We start from the raw sequence: 25,000 nt of genomic DNA on the forward strand, positions 1-25,000 counted from the left end.
GACAATAAAACATAATCTCTCCCCATGCCTTCGGCCTGGTGGAGACAATAAAACATACTCTCTCCCCATGCCTTCGGCCTGGTGGAGACAATAAAACATACTCTCTCCCCATGCCTTCGGCCTGGTGGAGACAATAAAACATACTCTCTCCACATGCCTTCGGCCTGGTGGAGACAATAAAACATACTCTCTCCCCATGCCTTCGGCCTGGTGGAGACAATAAAACATACTCTCTCCCCATGCCTTCGGCCTGGTGGAGACAATAACACATACTCTCTCCCCATGCCTTCGGCCTGGTGGAGACAATAACACATACTCTCCACTCTCCAGTGTATTTGATATATAAAGCATCATATCGTGTCGTAGTGTAGCGTAGCATATTGTAGCGTATCGTATCGTAGCGTATCGTAGCGTAGCGTAGCCTAGCGTACTCCATCCATGACGGTACCTGTTCGTATTTCTCCAGCTCTGCGTGGAAGATCCCTCGTATCTGCGTCAGCTTGGCTCTGTAGTCCGAGTGCTCGATGCTGCCGTCCTGATTGGGCGAGCCGCCGGCCGCCGCCGCCACGGCCGCCGCCGCCGCCGAGGCCGCGCCCTTCTCGGGGCCGGACACGCCCTCCGCCAGCAGCATGTTGTCTAGTCGCATGATCTGGGGGTCCGGGGGGTCCTCGTCCTGGATGCCACGGATACTCAGGACTGAGGAGGAGGAGGGGGGGGGGGGGGGGAGGGGGAGGAGGAGGAAGAGGAGGGGAAGAGGAGGGGAGGGGGAGGAAGAGGGGGGAGGAGGAAGAGGAGGAGGAGGAAGAGGAGGGGAAGAGGAGGGGAGGAGGAGGGGGAGGAAGCAGGTTGTTATTATTAGGCCACGATAATCTGAGATAATCACGATATATATATTTTTTGCATAATCGTTTACATGTTTACATTGGGGGTCCCAGAGATAGAATATCCGTAGACAAATAATAAACGGGTTGAGAATCACTGCTAGTGATCACTGTGATCAATGCTCTTTGGCCACTCAGAATAGCCAAATGGCATTGATCCACCTCCAGGTCTTTAGTTTACTCAAGTTAGGGAATAAGACCTGGTACTTAAGACACGCAAAATACAGCCCTCTCTCCCTCCCTCCCTCCCTCCCCCCCCCCCCCCCTCTCTCTCTCTCTCTCTCTCCCCCCACCTCCTCCCCCCCAGAGCGTGGGGTAAGGAGATCAAGTGTAAGTAGCATCTGTTATCGTATGTAAACAGTAAAAGGCCATTCGGCGTGTCCATTTGTACACACCTGGGAGTAACATTAATACTAGTTTTTTTTTTTTACAAGGGTATGAAATTGAACAGGTTTATGACAATGTATCTACAGTACTAGTAATGTATCTACAGTACTAGTAATGTATCTACAGTACTAACACTGCTGATACACTCATGTGTTCAAGAAGAGAAAGGTTACAGAGAGAGAGAGAGAGAGAGAGAGAGAGAGAGAGAGAGAGAGAGAGAGAGACAGAGACAGAGACAGAGACAGAGACAGAGACAGAGACAGAGAGAGAGAGAGAGACAGAGACAGAGACAGAGACAGAGAGAGAGAGAGAGAGAGAGAGAGAGTGGGGGGGGGGGGGATGAATAGACAGAAAAACAGCTAGATGTTGCTATGGCACTGAAGTGATGCCAACCTTTCCTGGGATCCCCGGCCAAAAACAACGAGGCACAGACGAACACAGACACCACAGCGCTCACACACACACACGCACACACCACCGTTAATTAACGCTGGCTCTTAAGGAGCTACTAAAGACCCCGTGAAAAATGAATGCTCATTTGAGAGGTCATTAATTTGCACAGTTATGCAAATTAGGTGGCAATTACTGCGTAGTTCCAGGGATCGTCTCACATTCATAATCCCACAACGAGGCCTATGACAGCCTCCGCATCTGGCCACACACACACACACACACACACACACACACACACACACACACACACACACACACACACACACACACACACACACACACACACACACACACACACACACACACACACACACACACACACACACACACACACACACACACACACACACACACACACACACACACACACACACAGAACCAGCTACCAACTATAGAAACATATATTCAATCTAAACTTATTTCTGTCCCAATAAAGGCTGGGGGAAGATAAAATAAATAAATAAAACAGAAATGCAAAAAACAATAATTTAACTCTTGAGAGTGTGAAATGAACATTCATGTTACACTCTCAAGAGTGACAGATCTATTAGAGGGTCCATTTGGTTACCAGCATCATTTAGCTGCACGGGGACCACCCGGAACCCCCCACTGGTGGTCCCCGTGACAGACCTATGGAAACCCAGACCTCCTGTCACCTCCTCACCCTAACCCAGACCTCCTGTCACATCCTCACCTTAACCCAGACCTCCTGTCACCTCCTCACCCTAACCCAGACCTCCTGTCACCTCCTCACCATAACCCGGACTCCTGTCACCTCCTCACCCTAACCCAGACCTCCTGTCACCTCCTCACCATAACCCAGACCTCCTGTCACCTCCTCACCCTAACCCAGACCTCCTGTCACCTCCTCACCATAACCCAGACCTCCTGTCACCTCCTCACCATAACCCAGACCTCCTGTCACCTCCTCACCTTAACCCAGACCTCCTGTCACCTCCTCACCCTAACCCAGACCTCCTGTCACCTCCTCACCTTAACCCAGACCTCCTGTCACCTCCTCACCTTAACCCAGACCTCCTGTCACCTCCTAACCCAGACCTCCTGTCACCTCCTCACCATAACCCAGACCTCCTGTCACCTCCTCACCTTAACCCAGACCTCCTGTCACCTCCTCACCATAACCCAGACCTCCTGTCACCTCCTCACCATAACCCAGACCTCCTGTCACCTCCTCACCATAACCCAGACCTCCTGTCACCTCCTCACCCTAACCCAGACCTCCTGTCACCTCCTCACCCTAACCCAGACCTCCTGTCACCTCCTCACCCTAACCCAGACCTCCTGTCACCTCCTCACCTTAACCCAGACCTCCTGTCACCTCCTCACCATAACCCAGACCTCCTGTCACCTCCTCACCTTAACCCAGACCTCCTGTCACCTCCTCACCTTAACCCAGACCTCCTGTCACCTCCTCACCCTAACCCAGACCTCCTGTCACCTCCTCACCCTAACCCAGACCTCCTGTCACCTCCTCACCCTAACCCAGACGTCCTGTCACCTCCTCACCCTAACCCAGACCTCCTGTCACCTCCTCACCTTAACCCAGACCTCCTGTCACCTCCTCACCATAACCCAGACCTCCTGTCACCTCCTCACCTTAACCCAGACCTCCTGTCACCTCCTCACCTTAACCCAGACCTCCTGTCACCTCCTCACCCTAACCCAGACCTCCTGTCACCTCCTCACCTTAACCCAGACCTCCTGTCACCTCCTCACCTTAACCCAGACCTCCTGTCACCTCCTCACCTTAACCCAGACATCCTGTCACCTCCTCACCCTAACCCAGACCTCCTGTCACCTCCTCACCCTAACCCAGACCTCCTGTCACCTCCTCACCTTAACCCAGACCTCCTGTCACCTCCTCACCATAACCCAGACCTCCTGTCACCTCCTCACCTTAACCCAGACCTCCTGTCACCTCCTCTGTGATGCTCACGCTAACCCAGACCTCCTGTCACCTCCTCACCTTAACCCAGACCTCCTGTCACCTCCTCACCTTAACCCAGACCTCCTGTCACCTCCTCTGTGATGCTCACCCTAACCCAGACCTCCTGTCACCTCCTCACCCTAACCCAGACCTCCTGTCACCTCCTCACCTTAACCCAGACCTCCTGTCACCTCCTCACCCTAACCCAGACCTCCGGTCACCTCCTCACCCTAACCCAGACCTCCTGTCACCTCCTCTGTGATGCTCACCCTAACATACCTCCTCACCTCAACAGATTAGCCGGATTACATTAATCCAGGCACCGCTCAATCCATAAACACTCTACTTGTTTATTCGCACACACACGGTTGTGTGCGCACGTGTGCGTGAGTGTGTGTGTGTGTGTGTGTGTGTGTGTGTGTGTGTGTGTGTGTGTGTGTGTGTGTGTGCGTGCGTAGGTGCGTGCGTGTGTGTGTGTGTGTGTGTACAGGAGGATTGAGGATCGTCCAGTTGTTTCTTGGAAGAATGGATCAGCACAGTTTTAGAGAAAAGGTTTTAGTTTTTAGTTTAGTTTAAAAACAAGTTTTAGAGAAATTGCTGTTTTGGAATGACTGCGTGGAGACGACTTGACGCACGACACTTGAACCCTGTTCACACATTTTGTTTAACCCATTTTGACCTGGGAATGATTCTACAAATGCCTTCTAAATCATGACAGTTTTCTGAAAAACCATAAAAAATTATGTAAAGGGATCCCAGATTATATGTAATTGGCCGCCGACCCCCATCTGAAAATATGTTGTTCCAGGGACACCCCCCCCCTCCCCCAAAGCAAAGATTTGAGTTCTGAAAGCTCTGAAAGAATTTATATTCAAAGATTTGCGACACATTTTCACGATTTTTCAAAAATAGCAGACCTACAAGCTCTTAGCGCGGCACTCGTCTCCAATACAATTTGTCAATTGTAAACATTGTCAATAAACACATAACACAATAAACACATAAATCAATCAATCAATCAAAGTTAAAGTAACAAGTAGAGTTCTGAGAGAGAGAGCGACTCGGACTAACATGTAAGCAATGACAAGAAAAACAAGAAAGAAAGAAAGAAAGAAAGAAAGAAAGAAAGAAAGAAAGAAAGAAAGAAAGAAAGAAAGAAAGAAAGAAAGAAAGACAGACAGACAGAAAGACAGACAGAAAGACAGAAAGACAATACTGCTATAGTTTAAAGATGGAGTGCCACAATTTTTGTATTTTTCCAGTTTTTCATGTGTCTATGAGGTGACAGTACTTCATTAGACACCCTGGAGTCGTTTTTATGTGCAATGGTGTATTGACTTTGTATTTAGGGTTTCTTCCTGGAGGCTGAACCCTTGATAGTCAAACGGGCCAATGAAGTAAACAGTAATATAGTGACACCACACTATCAGCCCCTCCCCTAACCCCTCCCCCCTTTATCATACAACTACAGCTGTGGGTGCAGCTTCAGTTCAGGTGGATCACCACCCATCACCACCCACCAGGCAGACCAGGCATACTTAATGAACTGGTGGGCGTGTCCACATAAAAGCATGATTTTAACAAATACTGTACACTTTTTGGAAAAAGTTCTTCCCCCTTATATTGTAATAATACCTGATGATCATGTTTTAGGGTGGAAAAAATGGTGGCACTCCATCTTTAAAGTAGAGATGTCCCGATACTGTATCGGTATCGGAAAAGTATCGGATCGGCCCTTATTTGGTCATATCGGGTCATATCGGTATCTGCGAATATACCAATCTAACCACCGATCCGACACAGGGGTAAGGGGTCGACACTATGCCAGTCTAACCAGTGATCCCACACAGGGGTAAGGGGTCGACACTAGGGCTGACCCAAAAAAATCGATTAATCGATGTTCAATCGATACGCACGGGAATCGATTTTTAAATTTTGATTCGAATAGTCATTAAAAAAATAGCGGCCGCTTTTGGTCCGCGAGACGGCCCCATTTGGTCCGCGAGCCATGCTTGCGCCTCGCAGCACCTCGCAACGCCTCCTCTTTCCCCGTGTTAAAAACGGAACGCACCACAGCTCAGTGGACATTAAATATAGGCTACCATGTTTTATAAGTCATATAAAAACATTACTTACACCCAAATGAAAATATAAACTTCACAGATTATAGATCACATGGAATTATAACAATCTGTTGAGTATTGCCTGAATAATGCCACTATAAAATCTCAACTTTTATCGACGCGCCATTGCACTGAGAACCTTGTGGAGCCTGGCGGTGTAGGCTACATTATACTTGTGATTCCTGCTTGGATTCACATGGTGAGTGCGCGCACCGAAAATTCAAAGATCTGCAATCTCATGCGCTGCGTTGTGCATATTGGCTGAGTAAGTGAGTACAATGGCACGAATGAAACTAGGCCTATAGATTTATTTTGGCGATGCGGAGAATTGATTTTGCCGTTGCCAGCGATATATATTTTTTATTCTTGTCTGAAGACTGACCTGTTCCATCACTGTGAACTCCCATGCAGCAGAGCAGCTCCTACAGACCCAGACCAAAACACCTTTTCTCTTTGGCATTTAATTGCACCTGATCGTATTATTGTAATTATGTAGCCTATTTGCCTGTGTTTTTTCTTTTAATTATGTTTTTTTTTGTGCGCCGATGGTGATGCTCCACTTGTTTCAGCCTGTAGGCCTACAGCACTTTGGTCAGCTTTTATTGTTTTAAATGTGCTATATAAATAAAGTTTGATTTAGGCCTATATTGGAGCAGGTGCTGGCAAATAACTAATTACTGTAATGCCATGCAGTGAAGTTGCGCAAATGTCCACTCAATTAGCAAGCGGAGCTGCTCTCATGCGCTCTACATGTCTGCAGCACAATTACTGCAGATCTCTTCTTAAAGTTTACTTATTATGGTTTACTTTCAACCATAAACCATAATATGATTGACAAACCTTGGATTATAATTCTTCATCGACCAACAGCGCATGCAGCATGACTATGAGGTAATTTAACTATGTGGGATTTCTCCATCGGCATCGCATGTCGATAAAAATGGGATTTCACTAGTGGCATTATTCAGGCAATACTCAACAGATTGTTATAATTCCAAGTGATCTATAATCTGTGCAGTTTATATATTTTTTCCCATACGCACACTCACAGTCACATTAACTTTATGATCAATCAAATTAACCGTGGTTGATTTTATTTCTGACAAGTGTCAGGCTTGAAGAGTTTATTCATGTTATCGTTCGTTTACAATTGACAGAGGAGTTTGGATTATATATATTTTTATTTGATGGAGAGGTAATGCCTGTTTCAGGCGCTGTTTAATTGTTAAATAAAAGACCAATCCAATATGCGCTCCTCTCTCCTCTCTCTTTAAAATAAATGATACCAATCGAAGCATGCCTTTCTCTCCGCTATAGCGTTGTTTAAACCAAAGAGTCACTGCTCGCCTCGCGCGCCGCGCCTCGCCTCGCCTCGCGTCCCAACCCCCCCCCCCCCCCCCGTTGGGTTTCGAAGCGTCGAAGATCGAAACAAATTAATATCGAAGCGTCGATCATCAAAAACGTAATCGAAGGTCAGCCCTAGTCGACACTATGCCAGTCTAACCACCGATCCCACACAGGGGTAAGGGGTTGACACTATGCCAGTCTAACCAGCGATCCCACACAGGGGTAAGGGGTTGACACTATGCCAGTCTAACCAGTGATCCCACACAGGGGTAAGGGGTTGACACTATGCCAGTCTAACCAGTGATCCCACACAGGGGTAAGGGGTCGACACTATGCCAGTCTAACCAGTGATCCCACACAGGGGGTAAGGGGTCGACACTATGCCAGTCTAACCAGTGATCCCACACAGGGGGTAAGGGGTCGACACTATGCCAGTCTAACCAGTGATCCCACACAGGGGGTAAGGGGTCGACACTATGCCAGTCTAACCAGTGATCCCACACAGGGGGTAAGGGGTCGACACTATGCCAGTCTAACCAGTGATCCCACACAGGGGGTAAGGGGTCGACACTATGCCAGTCTAACCAGTGATCCCACACAGGGGTAAGGGGTCGACACTATGCCAGTCTAACCACAGATCCCACACAGGGGTAAGGGGTCGACACTATGGCAGGTAAATAAAATGTTGGGACATGTGGAGTTTGCTTTGGAGTTGAGTGAGGAGTCTGCTATAAACACAACACCAGATATATACAAATAATAATACCGAGCAACGCGCGCAACAAATTCACGTCAATACGCCTGCGTTGTCGCACCGAGACTTCTAAGAGCAACAAACGGAGGCCTCGTTGAAAATGAACTATAGGCGCGTGTTATATGGGGAGAAATATGTCTCGAAAGGTTTTACAAAGATTCCATGATTTACAAATGTGTTTCCAAGATTTACAAATGTGCTTACAAGATTTGCAAATGTTTTTCCATGATTTACAAATGTATTTCGTATTTTTACAAAAAATATATAGATTTGTGTGTGCGTTTATCCTAAAATAATGTCACATACATACTCATAGGTGAAGCAACACATAGGTGAACACGGACATTGCTGTTCCTTGGAGTGGTGGCACCACTCAAAAATATAAAAGAATAGTAGTCGGAGTGGGAGAGACAGAAGAGAGTGGTAGAGCCTGCCTGAGGAACCCATTAATTTCAATTAATCATTAATTAGTGTGGATTGTGGGCCCGCCTCACAGACTGCCCACCCTGTACACTGTGTTAGATGCATGCAGCAGACAGTGTTGATAAGGATTTCCTCCACTAAAACTAAGACAAAATGTCTGTCGAGTACCTGTTTTCACTGACGAAAACTAAATGGAAACTAAATGAAAACTATGGTGACTAAAACTGAGACTAAATATACTGACAATTTCGTCAACAAATAAAAAAACTAGACTAAAATGTTAGGAAGGGGACTAGTGGACAAGAGATCCCGTGTAAGTCATTTTACACGTGGTTGCATGCTGAAAATATATAGCAGATCTACAAGATCACAACGCGTCTCAGCACGCCGCGTTGTGAGCTTATAGATCGGCTATTTTCAGCAAGTGTAAAAACAGTCATTACGACGGCATCAAGACCCGCCTTGGTGGGGGGGGGGGGGGGGGGGGGTAGAGAGCTAAAGAGAGAGAGAGTTGATTACATGTCATCTCATTGTAAAAAAAAAAGAAAAGTGAGTGGTGCAACTCCGTGTGGGGGGGTCCCGGAAGGTCCAGACCGACAGGGCCGCGGCCAGCGTGCCGGCCCGGTTCCCACGTCCGAAACGGTAGAGAATTGAGAGTTATCGTGTGGGGGTCCCTCTACTGTACTCTACTCTACTGTACTGTACTGTCACTGTACTGGCACACCCGAAATCACCATATATACAGTTAACCCATTCTGACCTGAGATCAGATTCTAAAAATGTCTGTTTGAAAATGACAGTTTTCTGAAAAAGCTATGTTTCTATGTCAGTCGTTCTTCGATTTTTCAAAAATAGCAGACCTACAAGCTTGTAGATCTGCTATTTTTATAGCTAAAGCATAACGTAATGCTAACACCAAAAAGGGTTCCCGCCCAAAATGGGTTAATTTGTGTGTGTGTTAGGTTGCACACAGGTGGTGAAAAACAACCATGCTGTTTTGGTGCTCATACCCAGACACCCACCCAGCCAGCCACACACACACACATAGCTCCCTAACCCTAACCCACACACATAGCTCCCTAACCCCTAACCCTAACCCACACACATAGCTCCCTAACCCCTAACCCTAACCCACACACATAGCTCCCTAACCCCTAACTCCCTAACCCCTAACTCCCTAACCCTAACCCACACACATAGCTCCCTAACCCCTAACTCCCTAACCCTAACCCACACACATAGCTCCCTAACACCTAACCCCTAACTCCCTAACCCCTAACTCCCTAACCCTAACCCACACACATAAAAAACTGCTTTCTGGCAGACTATAAGCACCCCCAGAGTTAGGCCAAAGCAGGGGCATCGGGTGACACCGGCCCCCCCAGTGAAAGTAGACGTCAGTGGGGCGCAGAGCTGACAGACATCGGGGTCTGGCGCTTATCAACCCGTCTGCCGATCCATTGAAACACAACCATTACTGCCTCCTCTCTCCAACTCATCCATCAATCTGTCTCTCTCTCTCCCTCCCTTTCTTCTCCTATAGTCCCGTTCCCGCCTCTCTGTTCCTACCAACTCTCTATGTTGTTCTATCTCTGTTTCTACCAACTCTCTCCTGTTGTTCTATCTCTGTTTCTACCAACTCTCTCCTGTTGTTCTATGTCTGTTTCTACCAACTCTCTCCTGTTGTTCTATCTCTGTTCCTACCAACTCTCTCCTGTTGTTCTATCTCTGTTTCTACCAACTCTCTCCTGTTGTTCTATCTCTGTTTCTACCAACTCTCTCTATGTTGTTCTATCTCTGTTCCTACCAACTCTCTCTATGTTGTTCTATCTCTGTTCCTACCAACTCTCTCCTGTTGTTCTATCTCTGTTTCTACCAACTCTCTCTATGTTGTTCTATCTCTGTTTCTACCAACTCTCTCTATGTTGTTCTATCTCTGTTTCTACCAACTCTCTCCTGTTGTTCTATCTCTGTTTCTACCAACTCTCTCTATGTTGTTCTATCTCTGTTCCTACCAACTCTCTCCTGTTGTTCTATCTCTGTTTCTACCAACGTTCTCCTGTTGTTCTATCTCTGTTTCTACCAACTCTCTCCTGTTGTTCTATCTCTGTTTCTACCAACTCTCTCTATGTTGTCCTATCTCTGTTCCTACCAACTCTCTCCTGTTGTTCTATCTCTGTTCCTACCAACTCTCTCCTGTTGTTCTATCTCTGTTTCTACCAACTCTCTCCTGTTGTTCTATCTCTGTTTCTACCAACTCTCTCCTGTTGTTCTATCTCTGTTTCTACCAACTCTCTCTATGTTGTTCTATCTCTGTTCCTACCAACTCTCTCCTGTTGTTCTATCTCTGTTTCTACCAACTCTTTCCTGTTGTTCTATCTCTGTTTCTACCAACTCTTTCCTGTTGTTCTATCTCTGTTTCTACCAACTCTCTCCTGTTGTTCTATCTCTGTTTCTACCAACTCTCTCCTGTTGTTCTATCTCTGTTTCTACCAACGTTCTCCTGTTGTTCTATTCACCCATTCACACACACACACACACACACACACATTCACACACCTTTACATAGATTGTGCATTACATTCACCCATTCACACACATTCATACACCTTTACATAGATTGTGCATTACATTCACCCATTCACACACACACATTCATACACCTTTACATAGATTGTGCATTACATTCACCCATTCACACACAGTCACACACCTTTACATAGATTGTGCATTACATTCACCCATTCACACACATTCACACACCTTTACATAGACTGTGCATTACATTCACACACACACACACACACCTTTACATAGACTGTGCATTACATTCACCCATTCACACACCTTTACATAGATTGTGCATTACATTCACCCATTCACACACACATTCACACACCTTTACATAGACTGTGCATTACATTCACACATTCACACACACCGATGGTGGAGGAAACCGTGCAAGGCACCAACCAGCCATCGGGAGCAATCAGAGTCTTGCTCAAGGACACTTCGACACTAACTCTGGGGGGAGCCCAGAGGGATGGAACCGGGAACCTCACGGTTTTCCCGTCCGACCGCCGTCGGGAGTCGAACCCACGACACGCTTCACAGCGTGACTAGCAGCCTAGGTGCCTGTCCGGACCGCTAGGCCGGACCGGGCCTAACATCCCTGTTTCTGCCAGAGTAGTTCAAACTCAACTATACAGTAAAATCCTCAGGGTGTAATAATAATAATAATAATAACTAGAACTGCACTCTGTCGAGTGCATACTTGCTTGTTGCACACTAGTAGGCCATAAATGGCCAACTAGTGTGCAAGCAGAGCACGCAAGTCCTTTCGACCGCTGTAAACTGTCAAATCTCAGTATCTCTGTGAAGGAACGTTTGAAATGTATCATTTTTAGATGTAACTATTTGCTACCTACCTACTTTATGCATATAAACACCTAGTATTATTAATTATGATTCAAGTTTCTATCTATATAAGTTTGGGTGAAGAGCTAGTCATACATATACACACCACGTACTCTGGTCCCAGCAGATCAGGCACAACTTGCTATATTATTTTTACTGATTATGTATATAGTATACGTATGACTAGCTCTAAATGATGACGTAAGAGATATGGTCATTTGTGGTCGTTTGGTCCCAGCAAAGCAGGCATATACTATATAGGCATATACTATATATAGTATATATATAGTATATAGGCATATACTATATACGTATATATATATATACTATATAGAGTGTGTAGTTGTAAGTTGATTAGCGGTATACTGTGGTTACTTTGCGCCAAAAACCGTGACAGCTGTCCCGCCATTTGATGTTTATGCAAGAAAACAGCAAATCTGTGCCTGGTTTGCTGGGACCAAATGACCACAAATGACCATATTTCTTACGTCATCATTAAGAGCTAGTCATACATATACACACCACGTACTCTGGTCCCAGCAGATCAGGCACAATTTGCTATTTTATTTTGACTGATTATGTATATAGTATACGTATGACTAGCTCTAAATGATGACGTAAGAAATATGGTCATTTGTGGTCATTTGGTCCCAGCAAAACAGGCACAGATTTGATGTTTTTCTGCATAAACATCGAATGGCGGGACAGCTGTCACGGCGGAATAGACCGGGCGAAAACATTACTTGCGCGCTCTGCTTGCGCAAGTAATGAATATGATGTGAAGCCACGGCCTCCATCACCGTGTCATAGTAACGATTATACAACAGGTCGTTTCCAGGAAGCAATCCGATTGGTTGAAGCAGCCTTCTAGCCGTGGGTTCAAACGAGCACCACCACACACACCACCTAATCAAAACAAACAATTCAGCCACTCTGTTCTCCCAGAGCGCAGCAGACTCGTGGCTAGGCTAGCTAGTTTCTTGGGACCTTTGTGGTCGTAGTGACCTACATCTGTCTATATATCTGTATATATGTTTTTTTCAGAGATTTTCTTAGTTTTAAGGGTAACTGTTGTATAATTGCAATATTACACTGGAGGGGGTGGTTTAACGTCATTAAATGACTCACCTGTCTTCTCTTTGATCTCACACAGGACGCTGAAGAGGGCAGGTTTCATTCTGTGGCAGTTTAATGCGTGCTTCCTTCGTTGTGGAGAGAGAGAGAGAGAGAGAGTTAGTTAGTTACTTTATTGACACAAATGTATAAAACATTGGGTCCAAACAATAATCAAAAACCCATGAATCATTAAAAGGTACAATACATTAAAATATACAATACACAGACAGGGGAGAGAGAGAGAAACAACTGCTACTAAAACATGAGAAAGCTCATTTGAATCGAATCGACTGAACTTTTACCGTATTCAGCTCCATAGAAAAGAGAGGAGAGGAGTAGAGATGAGACGACAGGAGAGGAGAGGGGAGGGGAGGGGAGGGGAGGGGTGTGTGTGTGTGTGTGTGTGTGTGTGTGTGTGTGTGTGTGTGTGTGTGTGTGTGTGTGTGTGTGTGTGAGCGCGTGCATGTGTGGACAGCTGGACTTGCACACCTATTATTGGACAATTGATTGTACTCTGCAATGAAACTGGGGAGAGAAAAAACTCTCTAGAGAGAACAGACTGCATGGGTGTGTTTGTGTGTGTGTGTGTGTGTGTGTGTGTGTGTGTGTGTGTGTGTGTGTGTGTGTGTGTGTGTGTGTGTGTGTGTGTGTGAGGCAGGTGGTGTTGGTGCCATTCAATACATTCTAGGTCTTTGCAACCCTAAATGGCCAGGTATCCACAGAGGCCGATAGCTGCTATATTGATGCATGTGTAGTGTGTGTGTGTGTGTGTGTGTGTGTGTGTGTGTATGTCATGTCTTCCTCCTTTCCTTTACCAACTAAGAAAAAGGAACACAGGAATGTCTCTCCAGCTCTACAAGCTCTCGTAGCGCCTGCAGGTTTCGTTGGTTTCCGACGTTCCATTTGTCGGTTCACTTGCTATGGTTGTCCTCTATAGCCTCAGTTAGCTCACAACGTTAGCTTCTGTTAGCTTCTCGCTCGGAGTCTCGGCGTTCCGGAGTATGGGCTCTTATGCCGTTCAGACTCCCATTGGCTTAGGAGGCAGCCAATCATGACTATAGGTTGCTAGTAAGGTCGCTAGGAGGCAGCCAACTCGTCACTAAAGTCGCCACTAAAAGTGATCTTTACGGTCGTCAGTAGTGGTTCCGTGCAAATGTAGTCCAGGTGCTTTTCAAGCACCTGGTAAAAAGAACTACATGCTAAATGAATAACAGTGTATTATAGGCCTGAGGTTAAAGAACTACATGCTAAATGAATAACAGTGTATATAGGCCTGAGGTTAAAGAACTACATGCTAAATGAATAACAGTGTGTATATAGGCCTGAGGTTAAAGAACTACATGCTAAATGAATAACAGTGTACAGGCCTGAGGTTAAAGAACTACATGCTAAATGAATAACAGTGTATATAGGCCTGAGGTTAAAGAACTACATGCTAAATGAATAACAGTGTATATAGGCCTGTGGTCGGCCACCAGCCAGGAGGTCAAAGTGAGGTCAGATGGACTTGCGTGTGTGTGTGTGTGTATATATATATATATATATATATATATATATATATATATATATATATATATATATATATATGTATGTACGCTTATAACAGGCCAGCAAGTGACTAGTACATTATAACAAGACAGCTTACTAAATGTGTGTGTGTGTGTGTGTGTGTGTGTGGGGGGGGGGGGGTCACAGAGGCTATTTACAGCAGACGAGGGTCAAGCGGAGTGAAATTCGATCAGCCTGCAACCGATAAGCAGGTTCACGCCAACTGCTACCACACACACACACACACACACACACACACACACACACACACACACACACACACACACACACACACACACACACACACACACACACACACACACACACACACACACACACACACACACACACACACACACACACACACACACACACACACACACACACACAAAGCGTCCCCCAAATGGCCCTCAACAACATTTGAAATGCAGGAGCCTCCCTCCCTCCCCTCCCCCCCTCTCTCTCTCTCCAGCCCTACCTCCCCCCCCTCCCCCCCTCTCTCCAGCCCTTTGTCATTATTCAGCGTTAATGACGTGATGACCGATCAATCAGAGGCGTCTAGCAAACTCATTTCAGTTAATTAGCCCCGCTGGGCGCCCATGAAAGTTAAGAGCATTTGTTCAGGAGACGAACGACAGGGGAGAGAAATGTTACTCTCTCTCTCTCTGTGTGTGTGTGTGTGTGTGTGTGTGTGTGTGTGTGTGTGTGTGTGTGTGTGTGTGTGTGTGTGTGTGTGTGTGTGTGTGTGTGTGTGTGTGTGTGTGTGTGTGTGTGTGTGTGTGTGTGTGTGTGTGTGTGTGTGTGTGTGTTCTTCTCAAACTGCCCCCCCCCCATGGCAGTAACTCACATCACCGAAACCTTGCAACCCCAATCCCAATCTTCCGCCGTAGTCTGAAAACCCACCTCTTCAGACTCCACCATGGCCCGTAGCACTTGCCCTAGCCTAGCCCCTTAGATAGCATTTTATGTCGACTTAGATACAATTTACAATTTAGGCATTTAGCAGACACTCTTAATCCAGAGTGACTTACATTAAGCAAGAACAAAAAGCATGGGAATACATCACATAAAAGCATTTATCATGAAACATGCGTAAGCTAAGAAAGTAACAGTGGAATATCTATATAATGAAACTATACATACACTATACATATAAACTATACATATTTTCTACTATGCTATACATATGTACTATGGCGTGCTATGACTATATACAATGCAATTATAGTGCTGTCTACATAACATGCTATAAGTCTGTGTCAAATGCTATCTAAGTCAACAGAAATGCTATCTAAGGGGGTAGGGTAAGTGCTATGGGCCATGATGGAGTCTGAAAAGGTGGGTTTTCAGGCTACGGCGGAAGATTGGGAGTGATGCTGCAGTTCTGACTGCAATGGGAAGTGCATTCCACAGATAGTATTTTAGACAGACTTATAGCTCTTTACGTAGACAGCACTAGAATTGCATTTTATGTAGTCATAGCACTTTATAGTACATATGTATATTGTATAATATAGTATAGTATGTATAGTTGACATAGATACTCCACTGTTACGTTCTTAACTTATACACGATTCATGATAACTACTTTTTATATATGTGATGCCTTGCCTTGTTTTTGCTTAAATGTAAGTCGCTCTGGATTAAGAGCGTCTGCTAAATGCCTACATTTGTAAATTGTAACCCCATGGACCTAAACTCTCATTTTCACTTTGGCCCTAACCCCAGTAGAGACATTCAGAACCGTGTGCATTTTTTGTGGTATTTAGGATGACGCCCTCCCCCCCCCCCCCCACCCCCAGAAGGGGCTACCCCTTTATATCATCCTGCTGTTTTTGTGCTGCAGCCCTAAAGTCACAACTGCTGCAACAACTTAACATTTTGTTCAAAGATTGTTAGACAACCACTTCAGAGACTCTATACATACATCCACGTATGATAACAGCATCCTACGGTTAGCAAGGAATATCACCTCTAATACTAGCCATGTCTTGTATAGAATATAAGGAATATCACCTCTAATATTAACCATGTGTTGTATAGAATATAAGGAAGATCACCTCTAACACCAACCATGTGTTGTATAGAATATAAGGAATATCACCTCTAATATTAACCATGTGTTATATGGAGAATATAAGGAATATCACCTCTAATACTAACCATGTGTTGTATGGAGAATATAAGGAATATCACCTCTAATACTAACCATGTCTTGTATAGAATATAAGGAATATCACCTCTAATATTAACCATGTGTTGTATAGAATATAAGGAATATCACCTCTAATACTAACCATGTGTTGTATGGAGAATATAAGGAATATCACGTCTAATACTAACCATGTGTTGTATGGAGAATATAAGGAATATCACCTATAATACTAACCATGTGTTGTATGGAGAATATAAGGAATATCACCTCTAATACTAACCATGTGTTGTATAGAATATAAGGAATATCACCTCTAATACTAAACATGTGTTGTATGGAGAATATAAGGAATATCACCTCTAATACTAACCATGTGTTGTATGGAGAATATAAGGAATATCACCTCTAGTACTAGCCATGTGTTGTATAGAATATAAGGAATATCACCTCTAATACTAGCCATGTGTTGTATAGAATATAAGGAATATCACCTCTAATACTAGCCATGTGTTGTATAGAATATAAGGAATATCACCTCTAATACTAACCATGTGTTGTATAGAATATAAGGAATATCACCTCTAATACTAACCATGTCTTGTATAGAATATAAGGAATATCACCTCTAATACTAACCATGTCTTGTATAGAATATAAGGAATATCACCTCCAATACTAACGATGTGTTGTATAGAATATAAGGAATATCACCTCTAATACTAACCATGTGTTGTATAGAATATAAGGAATATCACCTCTAATACTAGCCATGTTTTGCATGGAGAGTATAGGTTGCTGCCTTCAGGAAGGAGATATGGTGTTCCAGCATACAATAAGGTCAGACTGAAGAGGTTCTTTGTCCACCAGTCGAGTTGTAGTATAGAATAGCCATCTAATCTAAGCAGTGGACATTGCTCTTGTCTTAACCCCTCTTGGTGTTTTAAGCGTTATACTTTAGCTATTGAAAAATAGCAGATCTACAAGCTCATAGAGCTTTTTTGCTATTTTTTTAAATCGTGAAAATGTGTCACAAATCTTTAGAATATATATTTCAGAGCGAACATTTTTTATCAAAATATTGGCTTCTGGGCTTCTGGGGGGTCCCTGGAACTACATATTTTGAGATGGGGGTCCGTGACCCATTAGAGATAATTCTGGGAGTCCTTGACATGAAAAAGGTTGAGCACCACTGACATAGAAACATGGGTTTTTCAGATTTTTATTTAGGATTTAGAAGCCTTTTTTGTATCGAGCTCGGTCCAAAATGAGTTAATTGTCTTCATGTCTTTATGTATGTAATATTGTTTTGTTTTTGTGTGTCAAATGTGTGTGTATATAGAGCATCGCAGTCCCGCCCCCTGTCATGATGACGCCAGGCCCAGGAAATGATTACCAATGCATTTTCCCCATAGACATTTCAAAACGTATTTATTTAAAGACTGTTACGCCGTGGACAAAGCCAGCTGGAGTCGTGACATACTCATGAGAACAAACACAATATTTTGGACCAAACAAATGTTTGTTGTCATGAGTTGTCACGACTCAAGTTGGCTTTGTCCGCGGCGTAAACGTCTTTAAATAAATACTTTTTGAAATGTCTATGAGGAAAATGAACAGAGAATCATTTCCTGGGCCCTGGTAGGGGGCGGGACTGCGACACTCTATTGTGTTCTGCATCCATATGGCTGCCGAGTCGCCAGACACATTTCAGTGTGAACTGTCAATAAAGTACCGTAGTACTTTATATATATACTATATATATAGTACTATATATATACTATATCATATCAGATCTCTGCTGAGACCTCATGACCCCAAAATGTTCATTTTTCAGGGAATGAAAAATGTGCATTTTTCACGAAATAAAATAAAACCTTATATTTTTTAAAACAAAGCAACACTGCCTCATCAAAGTTGGTGTTGTAACTTTAATATATTGTCAATTACTTCCATGAGAGGGGGAGAGGTGGTGGAGTTAGCTGCTTTAGTTTGATGGTCCAATGGAGTTAAGAGGTTTTGTCCAAAGCACGTTTTACTACTTTCTGTTGGTTCAATATTTTCGAAACAACACAGACGTAAAGGGTGTTCAATAGCACTGATTTATGAAACAACACACAGACGTAAAGGGTGTTCAGTAGCACTGATTTATGAAACAACACACAGACGTAAAGGGTGTTCAGTAGCACTGATTTATGGAACAACACACAGACGTAAAGGGTGTTCAATAGCACTGATTTTAGTGATTTATGCCAAAAATATAATAATCTAAACCCTCAAAAATTGAGTTAGGAGGTTTCCTCCCGACAGCAACGATATCATATCATATAATGTGTGATTATGTTGTTGTTTTGACCCCGTTCTGTAAAGCAGTGGTTCTCAAAGTGGGGTCCGGGGAGCCCTGGGGGTCCTTGAGGGAGTTCCAGGGGGTCCCTATAGCTCAATGAGAGATCGTTAGGAACCAAATGGACCCTTATGAGTCTGTAAGTTAGAGTTAAATCAACAGAGTACAGTACATTGATCCGACGGAGCATTGGTCCGAACGACAACCTACCTCAAACCCTCACCCTAACCTCCCCCGGGGCAGACACCTAAACTTAACCGCAACCCTCTCCCGACCCCCAGCGCACCTCGGATCATAGTATGCCTCCCAAATCAACAGTGGTTTTACAATATATATTTTGGGTACTAGAGATAGAAATGCCATTGAATCGGTGGTCTGTAGCGTAATGCGTGTGAAACTGGGGGGTCTATGAAATTAATGTTTCAGAATGGTAAATGGCGCATTTATATAGCGCCTTTATCCAAGGCGCTTTACATAGATTGTGCATTACATTCACCCATTCACACACACATTCATACACCGATTGCAGCGGAAGCCATGCAAGGTATACCAACCAGCACATCGGGAGCAATTTGGGGTTCAGTGTCTTTGCCCAAGGACACTTCTACATGTAGACAGGAGGAGCCTGGATTCGAACCGCCGACCAATGGATCATTGGACGACCTGCTCTACCTCCTGAGCCACAGTCGCTGAATCACTGCTAGAGCCGTGGCCGTGGCCTAATAAATGTTGATTTGGGGGTCCTTGACACGAAAACGTTTGGGAACCACTAACGGTAAAGCACTTTTGTGACCATGTCTTGAAATGTGCTATATATATAAATAAATGCATTATCATTATCATATTGGGAGCGTACCCATGTTCCCCAGGTTCTATGTTCCCCAGGTTCTATGTTCCCCAGGTTATATGTTCCCCACCATGCAAAAAAGGTTCTTTGTTCACCACTTAGAATAAACCTAAACCTAAACCAGAAACCTAAACTTTGAGGAACCAACACAAGCTGGCTGAACCCGAACCCAAGGCCAAGACCAACAGGCTGAAAAATTCAACAGTGCACACTGCAGTCAGGCTATATAATGACACTATTTAGCTGCACAAAAACACAGTATGGCCATCTGAACTGCATACATGACCATGCTCTGCTGCCCTGAAAATGTTTAACCTTATAATTGTGTGTTTTTAGTCTATTTTATTATTATTATTATTATCATGTATCAATTTGTAAAGTTCTGCAGTTTTTTCAGTGGGGCCTCGGCTCCACTGCAAGCATGAATTAATAAAGTCAAAGTCAAAGTCAACCTAGTCATTTTAGTAATTCTAGTAAAGTATTTTAGCAACGTAGTCTTAGTGTTACTTTTAGTAGCAAATCCTGATTTAAGCTCTGCAGTCTTTGAACAACTTTAGGCCTGCCTATAGGCTACTTAAACTATCTAGTCTTATCCTGCAACTGAAAATTGACACTAGCATAAAATAAACTAAAACATAATTGGTAAATGGTAAATGGTGCATTTATATAGCGCCTTTATCCAAGGCGCTTTACAGAGATTGTGCATTACATTCACCCATTCACACACACATTCATACACCGATGGCAGCGGAAACCATGCAAGGCACCAAGCAGCACATCGGGAGCAATTAGGGGTTCAGTGTCTTGCTCAAGGACACTTCGACAGTAACTCTGGGGGAGCCCGGGTTCGAACTGGCAACCTTACGGTTACCATCCAGGCACTCTACGCCTGAGCCACCACCACACCGGTTGCTCAGACTCTCCAACAAAGATGGCAAAAACAAACATACTTTGTTCTGTACTTTGTTCTGTACTTATACATACAATTGTATAGTACAAAACACTGAAGTCTTTAAACCAGAAACCTAACGCTAACATAGAACCTGGGGAACATAGAACCTGGGGAACATAGAACCTGGGGAACATAGGACCTGGGGAACATAGGACCTGGGGAACATAGAACCTGGAGAACATAGGGATGACCCCATCATATCATATCATTCGTGCTGCATAATGAGTGACCATACCAGGTGACTATACCAGGTGACCATACCAGGTGACTATACCAGGTGACCATACCAGGTGACTATACCAGGTGACCATACCAGGTGACTATACCAGGTGACCATACCAGGTGTCTATACCAGGTGACCATACCAGGTGACTATACCAGGTGACTGTACCAGATGACCATACCAGGTGACTATACCAGGTGACCATACCAGGTGACCATACCAGGTGACTATACCAGGTGACTATACCAGGTGACTGTACCAGTAACTAGGTGTTTTCTCACCTGGCCTGGGCCTCGTCCAGACTCTCGTCGGTGATGGCCATGATCTGCTGTAGGATGTCTCCGATGTCCTGCTGTCCGGGCTGGCCCACCGACCCCCCGCCGTGGTTGTTGTTGTTGTGCGTCTTCCTCCCGGCGGCGTGGTGGTCTCCTCCCCCGGGGTGGTGGTGGTGGTGGTCTCCCCCCCCCACGTCCACCCCCGACAGCCCCGACAGTCCCGACAGGCCGACCAGACCCGACATCATGCGGATCTGCTCCTCCATTGTTGTCGTTTTGTTGTGTGACAATAATAACAGGGGGGAGTGTGGCTAGAGTAGCCTAATGATGTGACAGTTGTTGTTGTCCTATAACGGTTACAGTACAGCGAGATATGGGTTCTTTAGGTTGAGAAGAAAAGGGGGTTTCTTCTTCTCGGAGGTAGCTTATGGAGCAACTTGAAGACACAGAAGAGGACTTCAATTCAAAAGGGTGGAAGAAAACTCCCCCCTCTATCCTCTCTCTCTCAAAACACAACACACACACCGCCAGGTAAGTAAACGACGGGTCTGTTATCTATCTGACCCAGACTAGCCTATAGTCTGGGGAAAGAAAGGAAAAACAAGGCAAAAAAAAAGGAGGAGGAAAAAAAAGTGCAGTCTTATTATACTTACTTGTGTAAAGTAGTAAAGTAACGAGTGAAGCAACAACGCACAACTAGGCCTCTAGAAAAAAAAATGCTCCTTCTTTGGCAACGTAAGGCCACGATTCTCCCACCATTCCTTCCTTCCTTCTTCCCCCTGGATGGCTGCGAGGAGCCGCTACTATATAACACACTATTGTAAGACTGTGTGCATCAACATGGCTCTCATTCTTTTCACCAAACGGCAGTTATGCTAAAAAGGGCAAGACAAGACAGACAGGGAGGCCCTACGAGGAGGAGGAGGAGGAGAGAAGCTTCAAAAGAAAAGAAAAGGTAGAGAGAGTATAAAAAAAAGCTTCCTTTGGATGGAACGCAAAACGACAAAAGAGGAGGGTGGGTGTGTGTGTGTGGGGGGGGGGGGGGAGGAGGTGGTCTTGTTGCGAGCAAAGAAAAAATGGCAACAATATAAAGCACCAACTATAACCGTCCAGAGTCCAGACTATATGGACTAGCCTGTTAAACCGTCCAGAGTCCAGACTATATAGACTAGCCTGTTACCATTCTGCAACTATTAAGACTATATTGGTCCGCCGGGGCCTGCTTCCATGCCATTACAAACGGCAGCCTCTGTAGCTGTGTTCGGTTCGGTTCGGTGAGGAAGAAAAACACAATATATGCCTATCAGGAATACAATCCTCTTATTTTGAAAGATGGCAGGAGGAGGAACGGTGCTGTGGAGTAGATCCGACCCGAAAATTCCAGCGTGACCGTTTTTTTTTCTTCTCCTTTACTGTTGTCGACGCTCTCTCTCTCTCTCTGTCTGTCTGTCCCTCTCTCTCTCTCTGTCTCTATAGTAAGTCCAGGCGACCAGCAGCAGGGACGGTCATTAAAAGTGTAATGACCGCCACATTCACGCTGGAAAAAAGCCGTTATTTACGTGACCTCCATTCCATCCGGGGGTCCGCGGTGTGTTCGACCCAGAGCTCCGTCTTTAGAATATATTCCAACAATCCCCGGTCGGTCGGTCCGTCCGTCCCGGCGCAGATAGATAGATATAGATAGATAGATAGAGGCTGGTTACTTGTTATTATTATTATTATTATTATTCCTGTTTCTTTCTTTCTCTGCTGCCTGCGCCGCGCGGCTCTCTCTCTCTCTCTCTCTCTCTCTCTCTCTCTCTCTCTCTCTCTCTCTCTCTCTCTCTCTTTCTTTCACCTCGTTCCACTCCTCCTCCCAACCCAACGCCTCATTACCGACACACACACACACACACACACACACACACACACACACACACACACACACACACACACAGTCCCCCTCCCATCCATCCCTCCCCTCCCCTGTCCTCTACGTCACCGGGCCCCGGGGAGGGGAACAAGGAACGGTGCAGTTTCATTTTCACACCACAAGAGGCGCGTTCAGCGTTATTATTGTCTGTTTTGATTATCTATAGGCTACCGGTATGTTTGTAAACTGTGGCGGTGATACTATAGCCTGCTATCTATGGCAGGAGTCCCAAACCTTTTCATGTCAAGGACTTTTTTTTTTTTGATTGATTGAAATATTTATTAACAGTTTGTAGAATTACAGTACATTTCAAGCACAAACTCAATACAAAGACTGATAACTGTGAGTGGACGACCCAATAAAGCATTACACTTGTTTACAACAGGGTCCACCATGTTCAATTCATCAAAACATTTAGAGACATGAAATAGACACTTCTATGTAGCTAAAGAACAGAACAGGAATTCATCATAAGGAAGCAAAAAGGGAAAAGATACATACAGTGAGGGGAAAGGGGGGGGGGGGGGGATTCAGATTTTACAGAGGCCAGTTTCGAATTGCAGCCATCCGTAGGTGCCCTTTGAGAGCGGTTTTGAAGGAGTCAAGGGATTCACATGTCTTAATGACTGTTGGTAGGGCGTTCTGTGGGTGTGGACTTCGTTTACATTAAGGAAGTATTTAGACAGGTACATGGGTATCTTGGTGGTGTATCGAATCTTGTGGACCAGACCCATTGCAAGATGCTGTACTCTGTCGTCGACCCTAAGCCATCCCAGCCTGTCAAAGTGGGCAGGGGTGAGGTGGGTTCGGGGGGTTAGGAGTAGGTTTGTTTTGGGAGGTCTGGAGCCTTGTTTTAAGGGCCTTTGAGGTGCTGTGGTACCAAGAGGTGGATGCATAGTCAAAGAAACCTTGTACGAGGGCTCCTGTTAAGGTCTTCAAGGTGTTTTTGTTGACCAGTGAGGATATCCTGTAAAGGAATCTTGTTCTTTGATTGACTTTTTTGATTACGTTGGTGGCCATTTTATCACCGGAAAGATTGGCCTCCAGGATGGAACCTAGGTAGGTAATTTCATCTTTTCGTGTGATAAGATTGTCACCCACTCTAACCAAGAAGCAATCTGCCTTGCTGAGATTACTATTTGATCCGAAGAGAATGGATTCAGGTTTTCCCAGGTGTAAGGATAGTTTGTTATCAGCGAGCCAGGTGCAGATTCTACCGAGTTCAGAGCTGAGGGTCTTTTCAACCTGCAGTCTGTTCCTGTCCGAGACCCCCAAATTGACACCAATTAGCCCCGCGGACCCCCCATTTGAAAGGATATGCCTGCAGGGACCCCCATGAGAGAAGTTTTTACGGCTCTTGCAGTGATTCTCAACCCGTTTAATTTCATGGACCCCCATCAGTTTAATGGCATTTCTATCTCTGGGACCCCCTTATTTATATTGTAAAATCAATGTTGTTTTACTCTGAGGGTGTGATTTTTTTAGACTGGAGAGCTACTTTCAAAATGACCACCACAAAATATATTATCCCATTGCTGAAAATACTTACATATTAACGCACCGGGCGGCGGTGGCTCAGGGGTAGAGTGCCTGGATGGTAACCGTAGGGTTGCCAGTTCAAACCCGGGCTCCCCCAGAGTTACTGTCGAAGTGTCCTTGAGCAAGACACTGAACCCCTAATTGCTCCCAATGTGCTAGTTGGTGCCTTGCATGGTTTCCGCTGCCATCGGTGTATGAATGGGTGAATGTAATGCACAATCTCTGTAAAGCGCCTTGGATAAAGGCGCTATATAAATGCACCATTTACCATTTTAAAACAACACTGTTGAAAACAACACTGTTGTTTTGGAATAGTGGAGAACTGTCCGGTTTACCAGCTCGCAGCTGCGAGAAGTGGA

General features: G+C 44.9%; 1 protein-coding gene across 2 annotated transcripts in view; it reads right to left on the reverse strand.

Moving 5' to 3' along the window:
- The window catches only part of LOC310859052 (pre-B-cell leukemia transcription factor 1-like), a 29,995-nt gene extending 6,987 nt beyond the window's left edge, over positions 1–23,008 (reverse strand). The window contains exons 1-3 of one of the 2 annotated variants that reach the window (XM_083765411.1): positions 21,197–23,008; positions 12,862–12,935; positions 449–696 (exon numbers count right to left, since the gene is read on the reverse strand). In XM_083765411.1, the coding sequence (XP_083621537.1) occupies positions 449–696; positions 12,862–12,935; positions 21,197–21,456 (582 nt within the window). In that variant the 5' untranslated portion in view covers positions 21,457–23,008. The remainder of the gene's footprint in view (positions 1–448; positions 697–12,861; positions 12,936–21,196) is intronic. The other variant, XM_083765410.1, reaches the window with a different exon arrangement.
- Positions 23,009–25,000: the final 1,992 nt, after the last annotated feature.

The sequence above is a fragment of the Protomyctophum parallelum genome, assembly GCF_964188405.1.
Source record: "Protomyctophum parallelum genome assembly, chromosome: 5".
NCBI lineage: Eukaryota > Metazoa > Chordata > Actinopteri > Myctophiformes > Myctophidae > Protomyctophum > Protomyctophum parallelum.